The 19,822-nt window shown below is 35.9% G+C and overlaps 1 protein-coding gene across 1 annotated transcript; it reads right to left on the reverse strand.

The window, feature by feature from the left end:
• Positions 1-865: 865 nt before the first annotated feature.
• LOC145159486 (protein PAM71-homolog, chloroplastic) lies at positions 866-10,864 on the reverse strand. Its single transcript, XM_079078485.1, has 10 exons — positions 10,509-10,864; positions 10,074-10,224; positions 4,274-4,457; positions 4,130-4,177; positions 3,790-3,886; positions 3,531-3,694; positions 3,379-3,444; positions 2,800-2,850; positions 2,386-2,490; positions 866-1,173 (listed from the first exon to the last, which is right to left on the reverse strand). Exons 1-10 carry the CDS (start codon positions 10,654-10,656, stop codon positions 1,108-1,110), a joined length of 1,080 nt encoding a protein of 359 aa, XP_078934611.1. The 5' UTR covers positions 10,657-10,864; the 3' UTR covers positions 866-1,107.
• Between the last annotated feature and the right edge of the window lie 8,958 nt (positions 10,865-19,822).

Genomic DNA, 19,822 nt, shown 5'->3' on the forward strand with positions numbered 1-19,822 from the left:
AATTGATATGTTAAAAACAATACACTAAGACCCTATTTAGAATAGAAATTAACCTAATTGCCATGTGATACTAATTCTAGAGTAAGTATAAAAATTACCTAATAAAAATGGGAACCAACTTCTAGAATAAGCATACTAGAATCATTATTTTCACTATGTGATTAACCCCTTATCTTTATCTAAATATAGCTAAATTTGGCATACTACCACTTTTATGTGTTTTTATCTTCCCTTTGAGTTTCCTGCAGTTTGGATAAATATTTTAGCCGTGTTTAGACTTTAGTAACGACCTTTTGAAAAAATTGAGGAGCTCTTAACTTTAAAAAAAAATGGTTTGTTTAAAATTTTATTTTAGAGTAAAAAACTCCTAACCAAAACCTACTTTTAAGTAGCTTTTGAAAACTTTTAATTTTATATATTTCAACAACTTACACACTAAACATAAATAAAAGTTACAGTTTTTTTTATCAAACAAACCCTTAATGTTTATGGATCAAAACTTGTTAGGATGAATGTGAAGCCAAATTTTGACTTTCTAAGACCATCTCCAATGGACCTCCATTTTTGTGTTATAGAAGCCAAAAATACTCCAATCAACCACTAAAAGTGGCCTCTATTTTTGTGGGAAGAAATTTGACACTATTCATAATACCAAAACCTTTTAAATGGTATTATTTTACTTGCTTTTTAGTTTTTATAATTATTGTTTATATTTTATAATATTAAAATATGTTTTAGTATAATTTTTTAGTGTGGTTGGAGTTAAAATGAGTTTTGGTGTTAGTTTTACACAAAAATGGTGTAATTTTTAGTGATAAGGTTGGAGTTGGTCTAAGATCTTGAACAAACCCGAAGATTGTAGATGTAAAAATCAAATTGGTAAACTTTGTTAAATATTGCATCCTTGATTTTGTTTCCAACAATTTGATATTATTATCTCTACGATTTTCAATCTCTTGAAAACGAAATTATGATTAATCATATCCAACATGTAAAAGATTAAATGATTAATCATCTAATTCACAATATAGAAATACACCAAGAACACATTTATGTCCATATAACCATGTTCTTCTCAGCATAACTCATTGGGTTGTTTCCAGTTCCTTAAAAGACACCCAAAAATGTCGCAACAGCAAAAAGTAGAAATAATACTCCTCCCAGATACCCAACCTGACAAATCATTGCTTCAATTAGATTATTTGTTTTTTATAATTCAAAAATGACAATAATTTTTTTTTTGTTTTATATAATTCTATTTTAAGGTTTTAGGGTATTAAATCTTTTATTCTTATAACAATTATATTAATACATACAATATATATTTTACATGACGTTCAATTTGTTAATATGCAATTCATTTAACAATATATCTTTATTTGAAAAAACTTATTTCTATAAAATAACATATTTTTGTCATTTATGAGTTTAATTTCATTTAGATTTGTAATTATACACAACAAAAAACATGTTTGAATGACTTATTTTGTTTTCTTCAAGCCAACCAAACATGACATGATGAGAAAAAATATTATTTTGTTATATAAGTTCTGTGGGATTTAACTCTATTCTATACATTAGTTTAATGATTATTATTAATGAAAAGGTAATTAAACCCCACAGAACTTATAATAAAAATAACATGTTTTGTTATTTAACCAAATAAAATTATAATTTAAATGATCAAAGAAATTTGTGTCATTAAAAGTTTTAAAAAAATGTGTCACCAAGAATCACATAAATATTAAGCTATATTGCAATTTTTTTATTCATTCCATGATGAAAAAAAAAACACTCAACCTGGACTAAGGAATGAACTTTCAACAAAACCAAAGGCAAACAAAACAATTTTTTTTCTTCTTAGAGTAAATTACACGAATAGTCCCTATGGTTTAGGGTAATTTGCACGTTTGGTCCCTAACTTATTTTTTTAACTCGGAAGGTCCCTACTGTTTGTTTTTGTTACACGCTTGGTCCTGTCTTACCTAAAAAAACTATTTTGCCGTTGATTTTTTAATTTATTTAAATAAACACACCCCCAACCCCATCCCCACACTTTACCTTACCTACCCCACCATTTTTTCCTATTTAAATACTAGTGTTTTTAGGTAAGACGGGGACCAAACGCATAACAAAAACAAACAATAGGGACCACGCGCGGAACAAAAACCGTAGGGACTTTCCGAGTTAAAAAAATAAGTTAGGGACCAAATGCACAAATTACCCCAAACCATAGGGACCATTCGTGTAATTTACTCTTTTTCTTAAAATTCCTATGGAATAAACCATTCCATTCCATTCCTTTGCTGATTCCATCATACCAAACACTACCTAAAAATTTTCAAGGTAGATAACCTAATCAAGTCAAAAAAAAAAAAGAATTACCAGTTTTTCAGAAATATAATTGGCAAGAAAGGCCCCTCCAACTGCTGCTATGGAGGTTGCTAGTAGATGTCCAGCTATGGCTCCACTTGCCACACCCCATGGAGACTGTCATACAAAAAAAATATATGACTTTTGGTTTCATTAATTTTTGACAAATCTTGATAAATGGTCCCTGTGGTTTCCAGGAATATCAACTTCAGTCCCTAACTTTTTCCGATCTCATGGAAGGTCCTTGTGGTTTCATGAGACCGGAATTGAAACCATAGGGATCTTCCATGAGATCGGAAAAAGTTAGGGACTGAAGTTGATATTCATGGAAACCACAGGGACCATTTATCAAGATTTGTCTTAATTTATTTATAATAGCATCCTACTTTTAATTTTTTTTTTTTAATTTACATATTTTTAATGTACCTGAGCAGCCCCAAGAGCTATGGTTGCAAGCATTGACCGGTCACCCCATTCCTACAAATTTGCAATCACATTTATTATTTTTTTAATGAAAAATAAACAGCTTCATATCCAAAAAAGAATTGAAAGATAAATAGTTTTAAAATAGCATACCAACAAAAAGATTATAAAGATCAACATTTTTAGAAAGTGGTGTGATAAAGGCTTAAATACAAGAAATAGTAACATTCTTTCTTGAATTCTTTTTATAGCATTCTACCTCCATTTCTTCTTATTAGAGCATTGTGCTTTAAAAAAATCTACCAAATTATATAACAATAAGAATACAAAGATCAAGACTTTTAACATAGCAGTGTAACAAAGGGCTAAATGCAAGAAATAGAAATGTATTTTCATTAATTTCTTTCTATTACAACATTGTACTTTGAAAAACATACCAAATTATATCAATGTCATCTAAATACAAAACAATTTTCACTGCTATAATTGGATATGTTTTTCCAACCACAACACCATGATACAAAATAAAAAAACAAAAAGTATAATATTGTAAAAAAAAAAAAAAAAAAAGAAGAGGATTACCGCAAAAAATACAAGACTGAATGACTTCCAAATGATTTCAAAAGGATTCTTGAGCTGTTTAGATGCCTGCATGTATACCAAATATTTATTTAAAAAAAAAAAAAAAAAAACTCAAATTGTTAATATAAGTCAAATGAATGATCATTAATCACCTTTTCTTTCACCAATTCCTCAGCTTCTGCATATTCATCAAGTTCATTACTATTTTTCTCACCATTTTTAGCATTACTTGATGGAAGATCCCATGCATCCTTTATAGCTTTAAGACCGAAGAACATCAAAAGAGTCACTGCTGCATACTCTCCAATTGGCAATGCTGCATAAACCATGGAAAATTAGATATATTTTACAAAAAAAAAAGCAAAAGAAGATGAAAGTACAATGCTGTAATGGAAATATAGAAATATTTACTTGTCTGGAATTGAGCTGGAACCGAATTAAAAATCCTTCCAATTATGACCGAAAAAACAGTCATAAGTGATAAAGCACCCATTGATCCCAAAATAACCTGATCACAATTTTCGAATCCATAAAAGTTAATGAATTGGATGCAATGAACATGACAGGTTGTCAGGTTGTACTGTGTTTGACATGCAGTGGACTGGGACTGAAACTGATGTAAATGGGACAAAATCTGTCGTTTTTTGTCCCATTCAAAAAGGTGGAAAAATGATTGGCTGTCAATCTCCTTGAAAGGTTGTATTGTAATGTCCAGTGAAACAAATTTATTGGAGATATGAGGAGATCGTACCAGTCCTTTATCATATTGCATGGCCAATAAAGCTGCAATGAAAAACGTCTGATCAAGTAAAGGAAAGTGGATATTAGTTGCTAATTAAGTTTAAATATAAGTTTATGTAAGGAAGTAATTAGTATGTGGTGGATATTTAGATACCTTATCTCCAATTTCGGAAACAAAAATTAATGTAAAAGCAGCTGTGAACCCTGACTTTGCGATTGCTGCTAAGAGAGAGGGAGGTGCACCCTTTCCAAAGGCGATTATTGAAAATACTAAAGCACATCCGGATAGCACAAGGGCTATTGAGACTGGATAACGAATTTGATCTGGAAGCTTTTTACTGTCAAACACATCGTAAAATAATTTAAAAGAGATTTATGGTTTGATGGAATGGAATAACAAAGGAATGGAATAGAAAGGGTAATGGAATTAGTCATTGCGTTTAGGGATGCAAACGGGGGAGGATATTAGCGGGTACTACAATCTCCATCCCCATACCCATACACCACTCATCACGCCCGTCCCCACCCACTACCCGCCTAATACTCGACGGATTCGGGTGAAAAAATTACGAGTTGAAAAATTCCATTTTCGAGACACGAGTCGACAACTATGCCAAATGGTGTTTCTTTTTCATGCCATTGCATTCCATGATGGCATGAAAAAGAAACACCCTTTGGCATAGTTGTCGACTCATGACTCGAAAATTGAAAATTTCAACTCGTGACTCGACTCGTAATAATATATATATATATATATATATATATATATATATATATATATATATATATATATATATATATATATATATATATTGCATTCCATGATGGCATGAAAAAGAAACACCCTTTGGCATAGTTGTCGACTCATGACTCGAAAATTGAAAATTTCAACTCGTGACTCGACTCGTAATAATATATATATATATATATATATATATTGCATTCCATGATGGCATGAAAAAGAAACACCCTTTGGCATAGTTGTCGACTCATGACTCGAAAATTGAAAATTTCAACTCGTGACTCGACTCGTAATAATACATATATATATATATATATATATATATATATATATATATATATATATATATATATATATATATATATATATATATTGCATTCCATGATGGCATGAAAAAGAAACACCATTTGGCATAGTTGTCGACTCATGACTCGAAAATTGAAAATTTCAACTCGTGACTTGACTCGTATATATATATATATATATATATATATATATATATATATATATATATATATATATATAATGTTTTAGTAATGGTGCATTAATATTCAACACACACACACACATATATAATGATTTAGTAATGGTGTGTGTGTATATATATATATATATATATATATATATATATATATATATATATATATATATATATAATGATTTAGTTAGAACTTGTGACTCGTTACTTGCTCAAAAATCATACAAAATATCATATAATATCTAACAATATCATAAGTGTATTTATGTTTTGACTATTTTATAGATTAAGGTAATATAATATAATATCTACTATTAATAACCTTATATTTGTCTTTTTTATTGCTACTAGTTCCTACATCCTCTTTAAGACATTCATGGACATCCATCACCGAGATATCTTCCGGTAGACATGCATCCTCCCTCTCGGTGATCTTTCATCATCCAAATCCATATCCGATAAAGAAATAGGATCATAGGTTTCTCCTTTATATCATCTTTTTTCAAGCCTCGTATTTAAGATTAATATTGTATTTTACAAACACTAAAGCATTTAACCATTCTTGCTCTAAACCGTTTCTCTTTGGAGTGTACATGGTCAAATGTACTACAATTTCTCTCACATCCCGTGACAATACATGTGAGGCTCAGCACAAGAACGGCTAGATATTGAAGTTTCGGGCACTCATTTTCATAGTCTAACCATCGCTTTGCGGGTTGTATCTTCATTCTCATTACTTTGTTTTAGATAAACCAAACATTCCAATGCTTTCATTGAACTTATCAAGTTACCCATGAATTTTTATGTTTGTTGGTCTATCATACATCTTCTCAATAACGATGTATAATCCAAGTTTAACTTCATAATTAGCACAAAAGTTCTTATCAAAGTGAAGACTATTTTTAAATTTAAAATAACATAATTATTAGTTCATTATATATAAAGTAAAAAGTATTTTTATTTTCATAAAAAGAAGTGAGACCTTGGATTAAGATAATATCTAGCAACATCAAGGGGCTCTATAGAGTTACATATCCTATTTCAGATCAATCTTTTTCCCATATGTATTTATATCTTGCTTCAACGCCTCTTTATTTTCTCTTTTGCACGATTCATGGCTATATATATATATATATATATATATATATATATATATATATATATATATATATATATATATTCTGGTTCCGGTGATGACTCTTTTTTCAGTGAAGACACCTTAAAAAAATTGAAAAAAAAATACAAATCATAAAATCGAGCATATTACTATATTGGAGAGAAAAAAAAATTGGAAAAAAAAAATTGGATCATTAAAATTGAATCATGGATCATAAAAAGTGAATCATGGATCATAAAAATGATCCATGATTCAATTTTAATGACCCAAAATTTTTTTCTAATTTTTTTTCTCTCCAATATTGTACTATGCTCGATTTTATGATTTGTATTTTTTTTAATTTTTTTAAAGTGTCCTCACAAGTCCTCATATATATATATATATATATATATATATATATATATATATATATATACACACACCCCATTGCAAGTTTTACATCTCCATCCATAAGACTTATTACTTTATAAATAGAAATTACACATCTCAAACAATATTTTGAAATATTTATATGCTCAAGAATCATTTTAGAATGATATTACTAATAACATATGTTTCTAAAGGGTCACACCAATAACAAGTTGACACAAATAGATTCTGTATAAGAATTTTATTCTTGATAAATATTCATAACTCTTATAGTTAATTGGAAATCATTTATTTTTTGAAATATTAATTTCAAATGCTAAGTATCATAATATATTATAATGTACGATATATAAATCAATGTATATCTTTTTGGATTAGAAAAACTTTTGTCTTTTAATTAAAATATTATGAGTTTATATCTTATTTGATTGTATTTTTATAACGATCTGTCTTTTCTTCTTTTTGCCGTGAGCTAATAAAAGAGGAGACAAGATATGGTTTCTTGATTATTTTATTAGGAAAGACATTCTTCAAAAGCATGTTTTGACAATATGATTAAGCATGAGATGTTAACTCATGAAACCTTTTTAAAGTAAGAAATGAGATAGCAAATCTTGTAACTCCCGCTCGAGTTAGTTCTTGATCATCGATAAATCTTTGAAATATTAATAGCAAAACACCATGTCGATAGATGTACAAAGTGTACTTTCTTTTGTTTTATCTATGGTGTGCTTGAAGGTTTTACCATCTTTGATATCTTGTAACATCAAGTCGATTAAATGTGCAGCACACGGTGATCAAAATAAGCAAGGTCTTTTACTTTCCAAGATGGTACCGCCTAACACATACGTCGAAGCATTGTTGAAAAGTAAGAGACCTCGCCTGTTTTGGTCATCGTTTGCTGCACAATTAATGGAGTTGATGTTACAAGATATTGGAGACGGTAAAACCTTCATGGACACAATAGAAAAGGCAAAGAAAATAACCGTGTATATCTATCGACATGGTGTTTTTCTATCAATGTTTCTAACGTTTACCGGTGATCGAGAACTAACTCGATCGATAGTTACAAAATTTGCTACCTTATTTCTTACTTTAAAAAAATTTCATGAGTTAAAGACTCCTATTCGGGAGTTGTTTGCTTCAAAAAGTGGGCCGAATGTAACTTTGCTTCTATAAATAACGGGAAGTTGGTTGAAAATATTGTTCTTGTTGATGTTAACTTTTGAAAGACAATAAAATATATCTAAATTGTGTAATTCCCATTTACAAAGTATTGAGGCTTATAGATGGAGATGTAAAACATATAATGGGGTATATATATATAAAGCCATGGATTGTGCAAAAAAGCAAATGAAGGAAACTTTAATGGCGTTGAAGTAAGATATAAATCCATTTGGGAAAAAGATTAATCTGAGATGGGATATGCAACTCCACGGGCCCTTCATGTTGCATGATACTATTTTAATCAAAGGTCTCACTTCTTTTTATGAAAATAGAAATACTTATTACTTTATATATAATGAACTAATAATTTATGTTATTTTAAGTTTAAAAACAACCTTCATTTTCATGAGACTTTTGGACCTATTATAAAGTCAAACTTGGATTGTACAACATTATTGAGAAGATGTATGATAAACCAACAAGCATAAAACTCATTAACAACTTGATAAGTTTAATGAAAATATTGGAATGTTTGGTTTATCTGCAACCAAAGCAATGAGAAAGATGTTCCAACCAACAAAGGGGTGGTTGAACTATGGAAATGAGTGTCTAAAACTTCAACAACTAGTTGTTCGTTAGCTAAGCCTTAGATGTAGTGCCAAGGGATGTGAAAAAAATTGGACTACATTTGACCATGTACACTCCAAAAAGAGAAATTGTCTAGAGCAACAAATGTTAAATGCTTTAGTGTTTGTCAAATACAATATTAACCTCAATACGAGGCTTGAAAAGATACGAGAACAAGGAGAAACCTATGATCCTATTTCTTTATCGGATATGTGGATTCAGATTCAGATGATGAATAGATCACCGAAAAGGAGGATACATGTCTCCCAATAGTTATCTCATGGATGGATGTCCATGAATGTTGTAAAGAGGATATAGCAACTAGTAGCAATAAAAGAAAAAGAGGTAAATATTACGCTATTAATAGTATATATTATATTACATTCCCTTGATTTATAAAATAGTTAAAACATAAATATACTTATGAATTTTAATTGTCTCTAAGGCCGAGGAACCTAAACAAGGTCCTAATTGCGAATGACATACGCAAAACGATACAGATGATGACTTTCAAGTTTAGGATGATCTGGAGAGAGATGAAGTTGGAGTCCATGAAATACCTATTAATCTAGAAGATAAAGATGATGTGTGACCACTTTGAAGTTTAATAGTGATACAGATGATGATTTTCACTAGTTATGACATTGTTAGATGTTATATGATATTTTGTATGATTTTTGAACAAGTAACAAGTCACAGGTTCTAACTTGTGAACTTGCAATGTTTTAGTAAAGGTGCATCAATATTTAACACGTATTATATATGTATATATATATATATATATATATATATATATATATATCGTGACCCTTACGAGTCAAGTCACGAGTTGAAAATTTCCATTTCAAGTCACGAGTCGACAACTATGATTATATGTAAAATCAGTACATAAATTCAACTCTATTCTATTCATTACTTCGGTTATGATTAATGAAGTTTTTAACAATAAAAAATCAACATCATAACCCAAATAAGTTCAAAATTTTATATTTTTTTGTTAATTCAATAAAATGAAATTTTAATTAAATTAAAATAATAAAAAAGTTAGAAAAAAAAAAAAACCTTTTTCATTAAACAATATATAAATAAATTTCGATTATTGCACTTTTTTATGGAATGAGAAAAAAAAAACACCCTCTAACATCAGGTAAAACAAACAAGTTGTTCCCATTCCTATGGAATGAACTATTCCATTCCTTCCCTGATTCCATCATTACCAACACTATCTTAAATTATGCTCTCAGGGATTATCTCATAACATTTGGATTATATCACTCATCTTCAAATTGGTGTATAGATAACAATCATTCCCATTTCCCAACTTAATAAGCAAGAAAAAAAAAATTCAATCTTTACAAGAAAAGATTCAAATCCCAAAGCTCATTTGTTCCCCATAATTGAATCACCTAGAAAACCCCTAAAGCAATATAATCAAAATTCAGAAGAGAACTCACATTGGTGAACTTTCATTGTTTTGATCATTAGTAGACAAATTTTGGTTATCATTTCCATCTCTCTCTGCATAGCCCCCAGAACTAGCACCAACATTAAATGCATTTGCTGTAACTCTGTTGCCTCGCAGTTTCAATATATCTCTTCTTTCAACTGTATAAAGAAGAAAATTCCATTAATTTTATGCATTTCCTTTTATTTTAACAGCATTCATCTTCATAATGGAATCGTTTTCTGGTTGAGTTCCAATCAAAATAAACCCTCGAAATTCTCAAACTAGATAAAACCCCAGAATAGTAAAGTACACTCACGCATTCGAGAGTGAATTACGGATACGAAACTAAATATCTGTTGATTTTATACAAAATTAAGAGAAATTATGCAGGATGTAGCAGAAAACATGAAATTTTAGAACTGAAATGGAAGAGAAAACTTACATGATGACGATGAAGAGGACGAACATGTCGTTCTTGTAGATAAATCAGCAAAGAAAGGCGAAGAATCTGGACATACCAATAAAGGCAGCTTCGGTCTTGTATTTGATGACACCAATACTGGTGTTTGATGGAGAATTAGGCCTGTCATCTCTATGGCGAAGTGGGGTTTCACTTATAATTTCAGATCCATTTCTTTCAGTAAATGCATCTGAACCAATCGAACTGTGTGATACTGGAACTTTGATGTTAAATGGGTGAAGAAGAGAATGAAGAGGGTATAACCAGTGTTGTTGATGATGAGGATTGAGGAATCGGATACCAACAATTCTATCTTTTGTTGGGGGGGGGGGGGGGGGGGGGGTGGGGGGGGCAAAAGTATGCTTTGTTGCTAGAGTCGTGGGAGATTTGCCGTACGGGATGGTCGGGTGGATAGAGAAAGAAAAGATAAAGTGATGGCAAATTGGCAGGTTTCTAGAAACGACGTCGTTGGTCTTGTTGGGCAATTGGGTTATTTATGATTGGATGAATGTTGATGTGAGTTACTTGTAGGTGATCTCGTTTTCTTGAATATCAGCATCTACATTAAACATGACACTAGAATTTTCCAAATGTAATCAAGACACATTCTAGTGTCAAATAATACTAAAAAATCGTTTTTTCAAAATTAACCAATAAATTCATAGAGAGTCTTTTATGGAATTGTTTTGTATTATGAAGTCAAGCTAACAGTCAATTTTAGGGATATTTTCGTAGTTTTGCTTAGTCTACAGGTGCCTGAGTTTGTAAAATGAAGTATTTGTTGTTATTTCTCACTCATGCAAGAGTTTGAGGTTATTATATAGTGTTATGGACTTAGGGTTTGGTTTTGGGCTCTATTAAGCCATACAAAATCTTAAAGTTGACGACATTATCAATTAAGACCTTCCCAAGATCAAGATATGTGATTCGGACGTTTAGTCTTTAAGTATTAAGAGCTTAATAGTGGATTTTGGCATCAGGGGGTTACGCATGGCGTAACCCTAGAGTACGTAGTGCGTAACGGGGTATGCCTCGTTTTCTTTTCTGTGGAAACTCAGTACGCAGGGTGTACTCCCAAAAGTGGGAATAAGTCATTTTAGGCTTTGGGCGAAGTTGGGTGGGTTTAGCCTTGGAAGGGTAAAATGATCTTTTACCCTTAGTGAGAGAGAATATGAAATGGACCTTAATTATGATTACCACTCTACTTCTTAATTAGGGTTGGTTTTAATATATATAGTGTGCGGAGATTCTTGGACCAGCAGCTCAGGTGTGAGAGTTATATGTTATTGATTGAGGCGAGTCTTTAAACTATATTGTAGGACACTAGGTGTCGTATGTGCTTGCTGTCTTTGTGACTCTTGTTGTATACTTCTATGCCTGTATGTTATATGTATTTGGGGTGAAACAGACCCGTTCGGTTGAAAAACACCAATTGAGTCGAAAGGGACTCAGAGAGTTTTAAGGGACTCAAGGGTGAAATAGACCCGTTTGGTTGCAAAACACTGATTGAGTCGGAAGGTACTCAGAGAGTCGGAAGGTACTTAAGGGTGAAATATACTCGTTACAGCTTTACGCTAATATGTATGTATGGTATGAGGTATTTTGGGGAACTCACTAAGCTTTGTGCTTACGGTTTATATTTAAAATGTTTTTCAAGTACTTTTGGTTCGAAATGGAAGGGCCCGGCATGATCACATAGCATCCACCAGTGTTCCACATTTTATAGTTTTGGATTGTACTCTGATAACTATTTTCTACATTGTCACACTTTAATGGTTTTAAAATGAATGATTGATGGTTTTGGTTGACTTAAAAGTAAAAAAAAATTACTTAGTATTTTTTAGGATGTTACAAGTTGGTATCAGAGCCTTGGTTTGAGGGATTCGGGCACACTCCCGGGTGTGTCTGAACTCAAACTGAGGAATTGGTAAGAAGAAAAGATTTTCCAAAGGGTTTTTATAAAAGAATAGGTGTGATGCATGCAATCGGCCGAGATCAAGTAAGTATTTTCCAAAATACCCATACATGTTTATCTGTTTTCAGTATGTGTGTATGTGTATAGCATGCTAGAATAAGGCTAAGGATTTGCTCAGAATTGTGTAATGGAATGTTAGGAGAGATGCCTTTGTATGCCTACTGTATGAGCCTCTAGATCTGCATGCTAGAATGGATTACTGATGGTATGATAGAGTGGCATGATTAGGCAGTGCACTAGTTAGCACGTGATGCTTGAATGTTGCATGCTTTGTGCTCTTAGGAACCTACACTAGTATCAATTAACTATCAAACAAATATGCTAGGTTACATGTTACAGACATTAGATAATTTTAGAAGGCTGGGTTTAACTCTATTGTGTAGCTTTTGTGTGAGTCCAACCGTTGTAGTGTGTGTAACATCTTGTTATGAATTGATTACTAGTACGAGGCTGTGGCCCGAAGATCGTTCATCATAAGGATTAGGGCTTTTGAAAAGGTAGGTTCTAGGCTATTTGGGTGCGGGTGATGTATTATAAGTGATCCGGGTGTTCGTTTCGTGTTTTGGAGCCAAGGTGTATTTCGGTAAAGTGTCAGTTGGGCTTTTGTGGAAAATGGATTTTTGTTTGGAAGGTCTTAAGAAAGGTATGATTTGATAGAAGTGTAGGGCTTCTCGTTACCTTTCCGTTGATATAAGGATCGTCGGAATCGGGCTTATAACGAAGAAGTTATGGCCTTCGGAAGTTTCATGGTTTTCAGGCTTAGCCGAGTACACGGGGCGTACACAAAGTGTACGCGGGGCGTACTAGTGAAGAAGGTAGTACGCGGGGTGTACCTTGGAGTACGCTGGGCGTACTGACCAGGATGGTCGCGAATGTTCCCCGGAGTACGCGGGGCGTACCATATGTATGTTGGGCGTACGCCAGTCAGATCAGAACCCTATTTTAGGGTCTTGGACCCCATTTAAGCTCCTTATCTCATAATCTAACCCTAATATCTTCAGCCTCCACCCTCTAAAACCCTAGAAATCGTTATATATCATTCATGGTGGCATTTTGAGCTTATGGAGTCCATTTTTGGAGTATTTGGCCCATTCTCAAGAAGATGGAGTTTGATGCAAAGATGGGGATCAAAGAGGAGCTTATGGATCTGGCTTTTGGGACTCATTTTCAGCTTAATGAAGGTATAAAGCTTTGAACTTGATCATCTATCTCTTAGATCTTCCATGTATGGGTTTTAGTTCATTTTGGTCCCAAGTATGAGATTTAGTGGTCTTGAATTTATTCCAGAAGCTTTGAGTTGCCCCTCTTAGTGTCTTTGAGGTTCAAGGTCCATAAAGTTGGTACCTTTAGAGTTTAAGACCATCTATGTGGGATTTTGAGTCATTTCCATGAAAGAAGAATGTTATTTGGTCCTTGTGGGGCAAGCAAAGTCACCAAGTCAGTGACTTTATGGGTTTAGACATTATGTGGGACTCAGATATGTGGTTTGGACTTATGGCTTAAAGAATTGAGTGCTTAATGGCAGAAATGGATCTAGAGGGTAGTACGTTGGGCGTACAAGCAAGTACGCGCAGCGTACAAGCCAGTAAGCGAGTACGCTCAGCGTACTGCTGAGTACGCCCTGCGTACTCAGTCAGGTTGGATTTCAGACTTTGGGCTTAGGGTTTGGTCCATCTGTTTGGGCCTAGATTCTTGGGCCCTAATGGACTATTAGGGTGGTTGTTTTCTAGACAAATTGAAGGATTGGATCTTAGGATGAGGCCCAATAAGGAGTATGGTCCCAATTTGGAAAATTGGGCCATTAATGGGCCTTTATGGATCTTATGGTTTTGGATTGCGTGAATTGGGCCCTATTGGGCCATCAGGTTTTGGGGTTGATATTTATTTGTGGAGGCCATTATGGTTTTGAGCGCAATTTAGAAAATTGGGCCATGGATTGGGTGTTAGGAAGTTTTTGGTATTGGGCCTTGTGGACTATTAGGTTTGGGCCCAATTTGGAAAATTGGGCCATTAGTGGATTAATTGGCCTTTGGGGCCTTTCAGATTATAGCTTGGGCCAAAGTTTTGGTCAATGGATAGAATAGGGGTATAATGGTCTTTTTACCCCGGGTATGAAGTTATAGTTATGTATTAGAACCCAATTGCTAATTGGGTATATTAATTGGTAGTGATAGCTCGGGAAGCTAGCGGGGCAACAGCTAAGGATGTCATTCGGGAAGCTTCTGCATTCGAGGTGAGTCTTCTCACCATACCAATGGGTCTAAGGCACCAAGGCCGGCCCATTTATCTAGTTGTGATGATTGTTACGGATGTGCTATTGATACATTATGTATTTATGTGAAGACCATGCGGGGGGGTTCCCATTGCAAATAGTTATATATGCGGTATGCTAGTTGATTGTGTAGTATCTGGTATGCTAGTCGTCTTTGTGATACTTGCATGGAAGACCCCGAGGGGGTTCCCGAGGCAGTTGGATATAAGACCATGTGGGGGTTCCCATGGCTTTCCAGGCTAAGACCATGTGGGGGTTCCCATGGCAGTGGGCTAAGACCACGTGGAGGTTCCAGTGGCACCCGGTGTAAGACCTTGGAGGGTTTCCAGGGCATCCTTATATGTTTGTATGTTTAGCTCATATGTTTGTATGTATGGTTTGATTGGTATTTAGAGAAGACCATGTGGGGGTTCCCATGGCAGGAAGACCATGTGGGGGTTCCCATGGCAGATAAGACCACGTGGGGGTTCCCGTGGCACGGTGTAAGGCCCTGGAGGGTTTCCATGGCTTCCTTATATGATTTTATGCAGGACTTATGTGATATATGTAGATTTTATAGCTAATATGATATGTATTATGTGGATTGTGCGTGGGGTATGCTCTGGGGGACTCACTAAGCTTTGTGCTTACGGTTTACAGTTTTGGTTTCAGGTATCATCGATTTGGAAAATAAGGGACCGGATTGATCACAGTGCACACACCTATGATTTCCGTAACGAATGATTTTGGGATGAAATCTGATAAATGTTTTACTCAATGATTATTTGAAATGTTTGAAATAAATGGTATCAATGTTTTAGCTAAATTAAAAATGAAATTTTTACCCTTGATTTTTGGGTCGTTACAAGTTGGTATCAGAGCCTTGGTTTGAGGGATTCGGACATACTTTCGGGTGTATCAGAACTCAAACTGAGGATCTGTAAAGTTTTCAAAAGAAAAATGTTTTTAAGAAAAGTTTTCTAAGACAAGAAAGGGTATGGTGCATCAATCAGCCGAGCTCAAGTAAGTTTCCCCAGAATACCCACATATGTTATATGTTATGACATGAATCTGAGTATCGCATGCTAGTTAGGGCTAGGGAGATGCCTTTATATGTTGTATGAGCTGGTAGACTTGCATGCTAGTGCTGAGTATTCAGTGATAGATTGGCCTGATATGTGGTGCTTGTAGCCTTGGGAATATGGGATGCCATGCTAGAATGAAAATGATTATTGGTATTAGTAACTGCTAAGTGTATGCTTTTAAAATTATATACGGTTAGGATCTTATAGCCTTAGAATAATTGATTTCGCCTTATTTCCTGTTCCTCGCCTGGTTGTGGTCCTAGGGTAGAGTCTGTTATTCGACAGTCTATTAGATAATGTTCTGTGTATAATTTTCATGCATAAGGCAGCCGGCAGTGAGGATGGATGTGGACAACATGAGTTGTAGTATGAGGGCCGAATGTTTTATGATAGTTTATGGGTCAGAGACTACCCTAGGGTAAGCCTAGGATGAGGTTAGTGACAGGTGTTACCTGCTTGCGGATTGTATGTGTGGATAGACTGACTTGTCTAGTGTATGCTGGTTAGATTTACCGTTACCTGAATGCTGCTTGCTTTGTGCTTTGTGGGATTCCTAGTGATGTGGATCAACTACTAAGTGAATATGTTAAGTCACATATAGTACAGGTTAAATAATCTAAGAGGGATGGATTTGACCCTATTGTGCAACTCTTGTCTGAGTCCAACCGTTCTAGGGTTGAATCTTTTACTCGAAGGATTATCTGACCTCTGTTGTATGTGACTATATTCATGAGGTAGTTGGTCGAAATTGGTGGGAATCTTTCAGCAGTTGAGGGCTGGATGAGGATGGGAACCTAGGAAAGCCTAGGATATGCTCCAGTGAGTTTAGTGGGGCGGTTCGGTGAAGTTGGGAACCTAGGAGGTGCTTCAATCGATATTGTGTGCTGTTTAGCAGATATTTAGTACATCATTGGAGTAGGTGACTTAGAGGATTCGGGAGGATTGCTGAGGAAAGTATGAATAGGTGTGGAAGGTAGTATTGGGCCCGTACTACTGAAAGCACAGGATCCATACTCGAATCGGTGAGAGTCTTGGAGAATCTGAGAAGCCTGGAAAGGAGAATTCTTGGTTAAGCTCTGATAGTGGGGACAGCTGTTTTGCAAGATGAGGATGAGCACGCAAGGGTGGTGAGCCAGTTAGTGGAAGAACTGCCAGGATTTCGAGTTCGCCTTGGATCTCTTGTATCAGGCGGCAAGGATTGATTGTGTGATCTATTGCACTTTTGGGATTGGAGACTATGTCTTGGGAGTACTTGTAGCCCGGTTTGGGGCAGAGGTTGCTTCAGCTATTGCAGTTCGGTTGTGAACGATTAAGCTGGTGAATGGATCAGGGTACGAGACCCTGAATGATATGATTCTAGAGCTCGAGAGCGGGAGACCGAGTTGGAGCACATTGGGAAGAGGGGACCAGATCAGGTTCATATATTGGAGGGTCCTGGGAAGAGACCCAAGATTTCGGATCAACTTACGAGAGGCCAGCAGGGCCGGATTCAGTGCAGCACGAGCGGGAAACCGTACGATGGAGTTATCACTCCAAGGCTATGGGTCGCTACAAGCGCAACATGATTTATCGTGTTAGCAGGTGACATTGTGAGTGGATGCTCGACATAGGGTGTCTGATCTGATGGATCGGTAGTAAGATTTTGGACAGTTGTGATGAGGCGAGAGTGTTGTAGGACTGCGGGGTAGCCCGTAGCATTTACCGGTCCATAGGCAGCGGTAAGATGTTGGTAAATTTGTATTCGCCTTCGGATTTCTTTGGTAAAAGGGCGCCTTGGGAAGTGATTGGATCATCCGATTGGTTAAGATTACAAGAGTATTCTTCAAGATATCCAGAGCTGAGTGATCATTGTGTTGGCTAGCTATGGGGTGCTTGTGTTTTCGGCGCAGGATTTGGGTGGGTCATGCATATTGATGGAAATGGATCGGAGATCCATAATGCATAAAAGGTGAAAGAGCATCGTCGAGTCTAAGTGGGGGAGAAACAAGTGGCTACTTAGGCCTAGGTTGTGTTGGTGGGAGTTCAGGAAACTCCCAATCGTCGGATGGCATCACTTTGATTATGCAAAGTGAGCAGTGGGAATCCATAGGTGTGACCCGAACCCCTGATGGGATATAGGATTCGGCTCGAGAAGTGCGACGATGTGATAGTGGAGTGTGGAAAGGCCATGGGTGGTAAGCATGGTTGGATGAAGTAGTGTTAGGCTGCGATAGGACCATAGCATCCGTCGGTCCGAATTAGACTATTCATATGATGGTCAGAAGCATGGAAGGGGGATTAGCTCGTGCTTTGGGCACGCTGGCTAGGGTCGTTAGGGAATTATTCTCTGTTTTGGGATTGAGTATCTTCGGTGTCCATGGGCGAGCTTGGGTGATTATGGAAATTCAGGTTGGAACTGGTAGAGACTGTTGAGTCAAGGGTTGGATCTTGAGTTGCAGAATATGCGGGTAACTAGTGTGTGATACAGAGGGGTTCAGCCTGAGTAGCTTGGTTGTTGACTCTTGGGAACTTGGTAGTTGGACCAGGTGCGAGATTGGAAGTCTCGAAGACATATTGGGTATACCAACCCATTGGTTACGTAAGGGAGTTGGTAATCAGGAGGATGTGGTGTGAGATGCAGGTGTAGATTCGTTGATGGTGGGACATGAGTGAGTATCGAATCGGTTTTAGGTAAGATCTCGAGTCGGGTATCGCGCATGTTTAGTGCATGATTTTTCGTTCCATCGGAATACAAATTCAGATATTCACACATTGAGGGCTTCAATCGTAGGGTTCAAGGGTAATGGATGGGTTTAGTTGATGGCAGTTTGAGTTATTGTGATGTGTCTTGGGTTGGTTTTATCCGTGAAAGAGCCATAGCATGTCTGAAGTGAGGAAAAGATGGGTCGTTGAAGACCGGGTAGGAGGTGAGTCTGTAGTGGGTCATGTAGCGTTCATTATGTTAGCAGAAGTTTGATGGCAAGGCGTGGAAACAAGTCTCGCCAGTCGGTTTTCTTTTCAGGAGACGTGTGGGACTGCTGTGTGTGTGTGTGTCTTTTGGCTCATCAATCGGTGAGGTGTCCGGTGTTTCGGGTAGTGGGCAGACAAGTTGGGACCAGGGAGGTCTCGTCTACGTCTAAGAAGCAGCAGGTGGTAGCAGGAAGAGTTGAAATGGTTTTAGGGCTTTTGAAAAGGTAGGTTCTAGGCCATTTGGGTGCGGGTGATGTATTAGAAGTGATCCGAGTGTTCGGTTCGTGTTTTGGAGCCTAGGTGTATTTCGGTAAAGTGTCAGTTGGGATTTTGTGGATAATGGATTTTTGTTTGGAAGGTCTTAAGAAAGGTATGATTTGATAGAAGTGTAGGGCTTCTCGTTACCTTTCTGTTGATATAAGGATCATCAGAATCGGGCTTATAACGAAGAAGTTATGGCCTTTGGAAGTTTCATGGTTTTCAGGCTTAGCCGAGTACACGGGGCGTACACAAAGTGTACGCGGGGCGTACTAGTGAAGAAGGTAGTACGCGGGGTGTACCTTGGAGTACGCTGGGCGTACTGACCAGGATTGTCGCGAATGTTCCCCGGAGTACGCGGGGCGTACCATATGTATGTTGGGTGTACGCCAGTCAGATCAGAACCCTATTTTAGGGTCTTGGACCCCATTTAAGCTCCTTATCTCATAACCTAACCCTAATATCTTCAGCCTCCACCCTCTAAAACCCTAGAAATCATCATATATCATTCATGGTGGCATTTTGAGCTTATGGAGTCCATTTTTGGAGTATTTGGCCCATTCTCAAGAAGATGGAGTTTGATGCAAAGATGGGGATCAAAGAGGATCTTATGGATCTGGCTTTTCGGACTCATTTTCAGCTTAATGAAGGTATAAAGCTTTGAACTTGATCATATATCTCTTAGATCTTCCATGTATGGGGTTTAGTTCATTTTGGTCCCAAGTATGAGATTTAGTGGTCTTGAATTTATTCCAGAAGCTTTGAGTTGCCCCTCTTA

Source organism: Lactuca virosa, chromosome 2, assembly GCF_052849685.1.
Source record: "Lactuca virosa cultivar CGN04683 chromosome 2, Lactuca_virosa_CGN04683_v6, whole genome shotgun sequence".
NCBI lineage: Eukaryota > Viridiplantae > Streptophyta > Magnoliopsida > Asterales > Asteraceae > Lactuca > Lactuca virosa.